Source organism: Rattus norvegicus, chromosome 12 (assembly GCF_021556685.1).
Source record: "Rattus norvegicus strain SHRSP/BbbUtx chromosome 12, alternate assembly SHRSP_T2T, whole genome shotgun sequence".
Taxonomy (NCBI): domain Eukaryota; kingdom Metazoa; phylum Chordata; class Mammalia; order Rodentia; family Muridae; genus Rattus; species Rattus norvegicus.
Window position 1 is genome coordinate 53,153,800 of NC_141545.1, and position 8,745 is coordinate 53,162,544.

The window sequence follows — 8,745 nt, forward strand, 5'->3', positions numbered from 1 at the left end:
CCTGGGAACCTTGCCTTTCCCCAACTCTGATAATTGACAAATGCATTATTAACCCAGCCACTCTCATCTGGTCTGAAACATCCAAGAGAAATCATCAATGCTTTTCAAAACCAGCCAGCAAGGCAGAGGCAGCATCCTAGCTAAAGTCCAGGTCTCGGGCCTGAAGAAAGGCTCAATTGTTAAGGGCACTTTTTGCTCTTTCAGACGAACCAACTTCAATTCCCACCATCCATATCAGGCGACTCACAAGCCACCTATGACCCCAGGTCTAGGGGATCCAAAGTCCTCATTAGCCTCTGTCAGTAACACACACACATACGCATGCGCGCGCGCACACACACACACACACACACACACACACACACACACATACACATCAAACAAAATGTTTAAGAAAAAGAATCGGGGCTGAAGAGATGACTCAGTGGTTAAGAGCACTGATGCTCTTCCAGAGGTCCTGAGTTCTAATCTCAGCAACCACATGGTGGCTCACGATCATCTGAAATGAGATCTGATGCCCTCTTCTGGTGTGTCTGAAGACAGCTACAGTGTACTTATCTATAAATAAATAAATAAATAAATAAATAAATAAATAAATAAATCAAGAGAGAGAGAGAGAGAGAGAGAGAGAGAGAGAGAGAGAATCACGCATCTTCCAGGTCACTTGCATTATGAGCTCTCTTTGTAGGACCCTCCCAGAGGCCAAGGAACACAGATGATGCCTGCTGACCTAACAAGCCACTGAGGAGACCAAGATAGGCTCTGTCTGCCTCCCCTCCCCTCACGACTCACTAGGACCCTCATGACACAGGACAGTGGTCGTGACCCCTTTGGCAAACCTCTGTCTCCAAAAATGCTTACATCATGATTCCTATCGGTAGCAAAATTATAGTTATGAAGTAGCAACAAAAATAATTTTATAGCCGGGGGTCACCACAACAGGAGGAACTGTATTAAAGGGCCATGGCATTAGGAAGGTTGAGACCCACTGCCATCCACTGAGTGGATGGAGCCTTTGCCTCCACTGACACCCACTCTGTTTCCCAGGATGCTCCTAGGTCACACAAGCCTTTCATTTACACCTCAGTTCAAACATTTACTGGATAGAGTCCCGGGCTGTTCCTTTGTGAGAGTCCTCAGCTGTGCAGCACGGCACCTGGGGGCCTGGCATATGGTTTCCTTGGAGTCTTTCCAGTTGGGAGTGCAGAAGTCTAAGATTCAGGCATAGCGAACAGAAACCTGTCCCTGTGGAAGTTCTAAGGAAGGCACCCTGCCTTTCTCTGCTCCTGAAAGGTCCCAGACTCCCTTGGCCTGTGGCCACATGGCTGTCTCTACCTCTGACCTTATAAGCCCCTTCCTGTATCTCCATTTTTTAAAAAGAAGATCTATTTTTATCACTGTGTGTGCACGTGTGCATGCAGGTGCCCACGGAGGCCTGGTGCGGAAATCAGATCCCCTGGGGCTGGAATTACAGACAGCCGTCAAGCACCTGATGTAGGCAGTAGGAGCCAGACCCCAGTCCCCTGAAAGAACAGCAAGTGCTCTTAACTGCTGAGCCACCTCTCCAGCCCCTGTCTCCTCTTCCCGCGGAGACAGATGTCATTAGATTTAGGCTCACCCCAGACAGCATAAGCTCATCTTCAATATCTGTGCAGACTTTTTCTCCATATAAGACTACATTCTAAGGTTTGGGGGATGAAAAATTTGGAAGACGCAGTTCAATTCATGTCAAATAACTCTCAAGTCCCTCATCTACCTACTTGCTCTGTCAATTACCCCTTTCCCATGTCATCTCTGCTGAAAATGCTTTACCTGGGCTCTGTATCTACCCGGCACCTCAGGGAGGTCGCTATGTTCAGCAGAGTTGAGCATCCCCAGGCCCCTGCAGTACGGGGTGGGTTTACAAGGCCTCCACCCGGGGAGGGATCCCAGAATAAGTGCTCATATATTCCCCTCACACATCTATATAGGCTGCCCGTCCTTCGCCAGTGTGAGCGTCCCGTGGAACAGGGATCTGTTTGCTTGGTCAGCAAGGGCTGTAGAACAAGAGCCACTGAGCAATCCTGGGATGCTCCACAGAGGAGGAGGAAGCAGAGAGCCTGGGAAGGTGCTGGTAACCACTGTGTCCTGTATTAGATTTCAAAGCCATCTTCTTCAGGGGGTGGGGGAGTACCTTTTTGAAGGTGGGAAGATGCTGCTGTCTGTCAGCCTCAGTGGTCCTTCAGTGGCTGGTAGCACTTCCGGCTTCTTCCTGTTGGTAGCAACACCTGTTTTCCCTCTCAAAGCATCTCTGCCTCTCTGAGACGGTGAGGAGGATGAGCTAGTCTTGAGACGCACGCAGAGCCTAGTTGCATTTCTTTGATGACTACTACTTCTTCTTCTTCTTCTTCTTCTTCTTCTTCTTCTTCTTCTTCTTCTTCTTCTTCTTCTTCTTCTTCTTCTTCTTCTTCTTCCTCTTCTCCTCCCCCTCCTCCCCTCCCCCTCCTCTTCCTCCTCCCTCTCTTTCTCCTCCTCCTTCTTCTCCTCCCCTCCTCCTCTTTCTTCTTCCTCTTCCTCCTCTTCTTCCTCCTCCCCCTCCTCCTCCCCTCCTCCTCTTCTTCCTCTTCCTCCTCCTCCTTCTCCTCCTCTCTTCCTCCTCTCTTCCTCTTCTTCCTCTTCCTCCTCCTCTTCTTCCTCTTCCTCCTCCTCCTTCTCTTCCTCCTCTCTTCCTCCTCCCCCTCCTCCTCCCCTCCTCCTCTTCTTCCTCTTCCTCTTCCTCCTCCCCCTCCTCCTCCCCTCCTCCTCTTCTTCCTCTTCCTCCTCCTCCTTCTCCTCCTCCTCTCTTCCTCCTTCTTCTTCCTTCCCCTCTCTTTTCCCTCCTCCTCCTCTTCCTCCATTTTTTTCTCCTTTTCTTTTTTTCTTTTTTTCGGAGCTGGGGACCGAACCCAGAGCCTTGCTAGGCAAGTGCTCTACCACTGAGCTAAATCCCCAACCCCCATTTTTTTTTATGTGTATGAGTGTTTTCCCTGCATGTATGTTTGCACTGTGCTCCACGTGCCTATAGCAGTGGATGCCACTGGAACAATGGATGCCCTGGAACTGGACTTACAGACAGCTGGGAGCCACCATATGGGTGCTGAAAATTAAACTCTGATCCTCTGGGAAGAGTGGGTGGAAGTCAGCCAGCGCAACAAATTGCAGCTCTTTTCCCAGTTGCCATGACTCTTGCCACTTAAATGGGCTGTGCAGTAACAGATACTCTGAGAAGGGTGAAAACCAATGGGCCTGAGCTGAGAAGGCCCGGAACCAAAGTGAATCACTTTGCGAAGTAAAACTTGCAGGGTAACAAGAACACTCCTGCCGCCCACTGTGCTCCCTGCAATCGAGGTGCCCTTTCTGCTTCTCAAGTGTGCAGAGATGCTCCAAACAGGGGCCTTTCTAGAAGCTAATACCCAGATCTATCCAGAGTCTCAAGAGGGATGCATGCTGGAGCTACCAATGGAGAAGGAAGCAGTCCCCAGGCCCAGGCCCACATATTCCTCCAACTGCATTATCTTCTTGCTCCTAAGCGTGTTGCCACCTGGCTGGTCACCTGCCTGACAGAAGTGGATAAAAGGGGGCCACTCCTTGTGAGGACATCCAAAAGAGAGGCTCATTGTGCTCAGCTTATTCTAGGGACACAGCTGCACTCTGAGCAAATGCTCTTGGTAGGAGAGAGATCTAGGCCATGTCTTGTCTTGTCACACCTGGCACAGCACCTGCCACATCCCCAGCCATAGGCTCAAGTCACCCCCACCTCCAACACCTTGTCTTAGGCTCAGTACTCACTACTCTGAAGCCAATGATTACAAAGCCAAGTCACACCATTGCTGACATTTCTCCACCCTTCCCCTCCCTCCTTCCGGCCTCTGCTCCAGCTCTCAAAATCCTTTCTAGATAGATGGAAATTCATTTCGCCCAACACAAGCTGGCTGGGAGGACCAGTGCTTACCAACAGTCACTGCTGGTGTTGCTGCAATGAAGGTGACTCAGAACCCGATGCCCTATGACAATTGCCTCAATTTTCCCACCTGGCTTCCAGCCCCGCCATCTTAACCCTGGGGGGGGGGGGCTTCTGAAGCTGTGTGCACTGGCAAGCTTCAGCTGCAGGAAGCAGAAAAGGCCTGAGTAACCCAGGATCACAGCATGAGGACAATCGCGCTCCTGCAGCATGGCTCTGCAGCATGGCTCACTCTCCCACATCCTCCTCACTGGAGCTGGCTCTTTTGAATCTTTTGACAGCAGTGCAACGGCGTGCGGTCTTCCAGAATACTTTCATTTGGTACTTCCGCCAACAAGCACGGCGGTGGGATATGATGGCCCAAAATAAACTTATCCCGAGCCATGTGGCACCGAGAGCCTTTGATCCCAGTGTGTGAGGCAAAGGTGAGTGGATCTCTCTGAGTTTGGCCTAGGATACAGAGACCAAGACAGCCAGTGCTGTGTAGAGAAAGACTTTGTTAAAACAAACAAACAAACAAACAAACAAACTTATCTATCAAAAGCAATGTACAGCCACTTACTCAAATATTCATGGGTGTCCTACTCTGCCTGAGTGTTGGGCGCTAGAGATGGAACCACAGACAAACGTATTTAAAAGGGACCAAAGGAACTGGGCGTGGTAGAGCACACCTTTGAGCCCAGCACTCAGGAGGCAGGGGAAGCAGAACTCTGTAAATTTGAGGCTAACCTGGTCTACACTAGAGACACAAGACATCCAGGGCTACACAATAGAGAGAGCTTGTCTCTGAAACAGCAAACATAGGAAAGGACCAAAGGACAGGAGTCTGCACAGGTGTTGTGGTCAGTGGAAGTAACAGGTCAGCATCCCAGAGGAGGGCGAGCAAGCCTTTATGAGGCAGACAGTCACCCTCTGTGCCAAGACTTCTATGGCTGGCATCTGGGACCCACATTAAAACCTTCTGTTTTGTTTTTGTTTTTAACTTGAGCTTGTGATAATGTCAGAAATGCAGGTCCTGCGTGTCCTTCAAGCAGCTGCGCCACCAGCTTCCTATACAACCCTGGCAGCATGCATACATGCTCTGATTTTAGAAATGACCCTTCAAGAGTGACCAGGTGTGAGACCCTGGGCCAAGGGGTCCCCTCCACCATACGAAGTTTTCCTCAGCATAGGGCTCTGCCTCTGTTCTGCTGAGCCGTCACACAGATGGGGCACCCGGTACGGACAAAAGCCCCAATTGTCCCTGCACACATTGTGTCATTAGGAGAAAAGGGTTGAATTCCCAGCATCAGACTGGAAACAGCACCAACAGCTTGGAGGATTTCAAATTTACTGCTCCTGAGAGCCTGGGCCAGCCGCTCACACAGCCGTGGGCACCAGGCTTTATGTGCAATTTAAGGTATTCAGAGGGTGAGTTCTTCCCATAAACATTTTCTCCTTGCCTTGAGCACTGAATTTAGAAGCAATTCTCAAGCGCAGATAAGAGGGACCGCGCACCCTTTCCCACAGTGCCCCCCCCCGTCCTATGAGCCTGAACCTGTGCCACATTGGGAGTCTCTGCCAGGGTAAGACATGCCACAAGATCACAGGGCCAAAGAGAATGGCATAACACCCACGCCAAAGCACCCTCCTGAGTGTCTCCTGCCTCCCCAGGACTTCCTCTTCTCCCCAGCTGGGAGAGAGTTCAAAGGAAGGGTCCCAGCCCAGGGGATGTAAGCAATTGCTTCTTCTTACTGTTTTAATGTGACTGAGATAAGCATCAGGTAGAAACCCTTGGGGACCAAGCCCGCATCTCTAGGATCTAAAGTAGAACAAGCCGTGCCAGGGAGAGCAGCCAGCCTCCTCCAGGAAGCTCTCATGGCTTTCCTCCATGCCTTCAGTCAGAGGTCTTAAGTCAAGCCTGGAGTGGAGTAAGGATATCTCAAACAACTTCACTTAAACAGACAGCCCCTGGATACTTTATACTCTACCCTGAGGAGCCCACCTGAGACCAGTGTCTTGTTTCCTTCCTAGGACAAATACTGAATGACAATTGAGCTTAGATTCTGCTAAGCTTATGAATCAGAGAGAAAGGCATAGCCCTTTCAGCACAGAGAAGGAGCAGAAACGGGAAGGGATTTAGTGAGGGGTGGAGGAAAAGTTGAAGGAGAGGCGGAGATAGGGAAGGAATGGGAGAAGAAAAGCAGGAAGCCATCAGGAGCGTAGGAGCAGGGAGGAGATGGGCCAGAGGGAAGAACTTCATTCTGTCCATCTCAACGTCAGGAAAGGTGATCCAGGGTCCCAGCTTTTTATTCCACCAACTACTGGGCCCCCTCGTCCTTGGGGAACTAAGGAAGGAAACAGCTCATGAGGCTGGCTGGCTAGCATGATGTTACACAAGCGCAAACGGTGCCAATGTTTTTATATAATCCTCTGGTTCGCCCCATAAAACAGACCATAACACCCTGGCAAATACACTTCAATAAAGCTTCGTGCTATTACGGGACCCAGCGTCTTCCAGGAGATGAATCATACTGGCAGCGAGGCCAAGCCACCGCTCCAACTCAACTTTCTTCCTCTGTGCCTTCAGCTGAACGGCTGATGGAGAAGCCACAAAGCTGGTCAGGATTCCTGTGGGTTCCTAGAGCTCTGTGGGTGATGAGGGTTTTGTTGTATGAGGCTACCTGAGCCATTTGGAATTCAGATGGCACTTGCTTAGTGCTTAGGAGACCCCAGTGACCCTTACACAGCAAGCAGGCAACTTAGAACCTGAACCCTGCTGAAGCTGGCAACCCAGCCTAGTCACTGCCTAGCGAAGCCAGTTCCTAGCACTTGCAGAAAGTGGTTTGCTGGGGCTGTTTCTGCTGGAGCTGCAGGCATGCACCAATTGTCTCCTGAAGCCTAACAAAGCTGTCCTTGGGGACAGAGATGGTGCATTCATCCTACACCCAAAATGTAAAATAGTCTATTCCCAACAGCTACAACCATCCACCGTGACTTGCTGTGACAAAGATGCTGAGTGGCCCTTTCCTCACAGAAAAGCAAAGAGGCCACCAGAAGCTGAAACTTTCATGCCTCAGGGGTTCCCAGGCACCATGACCTCAGTCCACGGGAGCACTTGGCTCCTACCCAGCTCTACTAAACATTTGAATCCATCTGCCCACACAGCCCTTGTGTTGTGTCTTACATTTCTCCCACAACAGAACTTTCTGCAGGAGCCCTGAGCATCCTTGAAAGGTGGCTATCCAGGCCAGAGGTCAGACTTTAATGGACAGAACACCCTCTGTGCCACGCAATGAGGAAGATGGGATGGATCATTTTAGAGGGGCAGCAGTCACCCCTCCTTCTGTATCTCCAGGAAGGGGACTGGGGCCAGTCTAAACCCACAGCTTGGAAGGGCCCTCCGGGTCCTTGCTGTGGACCTAGGTGTCACCTCCACCCTCACAGTTCTGTAAAGTATCTCTAGTCCCTGGATGTGAACCTAGGCACTGTCTGGACTCACTGTGGATCTAGGCATTGCCTGAGCCTCTCACTATCCTCCTGGAAACTCCTCAGAGGCTCTTCCTGAGAAGTTCGAGTTCTCTTGGGTAGTAAGTTTGGAAGCATTGTGGGAGAGGCAGGGGACAGTTCCCAAGTGTTCACAGGATGAGTGGATGGTGCAGTCACCCCATCACTGTCCTCTGCCAGTGAAGGCCTCCCAGCACTCCCTCTGCAGGACCCAGAGTAGCTTCCACCCGGGACCCTGGAAGATATTGTGGGTTGGGTGTGGGCGGCCACTCCTGGGCAGTAATGTCCTGGCATGGGACCCTACCTCCCCTCCATACCGCGGCTCACCATTCAGCTGGTTGTAGACAACCTCCTCCAAATGGTCCAGGCGCTGTAGGATGGCCTCACGGTCAGTCAGAGCACTCGCCTTGGAGAGCCGATTGCGCATCCGGCGATCAGCGCCTCGCACGACCTGCACCAGCGCCTCAGAACGGTCCTGCAGGCGGCAGTACACCGAGAAGAGAATGATGCCCACGAACACCAGGATGTTGACCGTCAGCAAAGTTTTGATCTTCCTGGCCACCGCCATGAGCGCGGCTCGGACCGGGCCGCCTCACCCGCCGGGCATCCCCGGGGCCCCGGGGCCGCAGGAGCCTGGGAGCGGCCGGCCGCGATGGGGACCATGGGCCGGGCAAGGGCGGGAGCTGTTCTTTCAGCACCGCCGCGCGGGCTCCACGCTCCAGGCCGCCGCGACCCGCCCTTCTTCTCCAGCGCGCAGAAACCGCCGTGGGATGCGGGCACAGGGCGCCGCCCGCATAGTCAGCAGGGCCCGCCCGCCGGGAGCTTTCTGGGCCAGAAGGCAGCGCGAGGCCTTGGCTGCTGCGTCCCGTTCCTGCGCGCCCCGCTCCTGTGCGCTCGGCTCCTGCGCGCCCCGCTCCTGCGCGCCCCGAAACCACGGCGCCGGTGCGCAGTGACGCGGCCTGCGCTCATCAGCATGCACGCGGCGCCCGCTGCCCCGCCCGCCGCCCCAAACCGATCCCGCGCTCCACCCCTGGCCAGGATAGGCCCGCGTGGAGCGAGGCCCAGGGCGCGGCACCACTCAGCGCTTCGGACCGCCCTCCACGCCCGGGCTTATTTTAGGGGACAAAATCCACACTTGACCCCTGTGGACACGAAGCCTTAGGGAACGCCGGTCAGGATTGTGCTGTGGGTGCACGCTGGGGTGTGGTGGGGTGCCTTTGTGTGGTAATGAGTCAGAGCCACCTAGATTTGCCTGCCCACCGCGCCTGGCCAAACATAAT

The 8,745-nt window shown here is 52.9% G+C and overlaps 1 protein-coding gene across 3 annotated transcripts in view; it reads right to left on the minus strand.

Annotated features, from left to right (window-relative positions):
- Galnt9 (polypeptide N-acetylgalactosaminyltransferase 9) overlaps positions 1 to 8,435 on the minus strand; it is a 78,470-nt gene extending 70,035 nt beyond the window's left edge. For 2 of the 3 annotated variants that reach the window (XM_087578561.1, XM_087578562.1), the window contains exon 1: positions 7,793 to 8,435. In XM_087578561.1, coding sequence (XP_087434687.1) covers positions 7,793 to 8,033 — 241 coding nt within the window. In that variant the 5' untranslated portion in view covers positions 8,034 to 8,435. 3 annotated transcript variants of the gene reach the window in all.
- Positions 8,436 to 8,745: the final 310 nt, after the last annotated feature.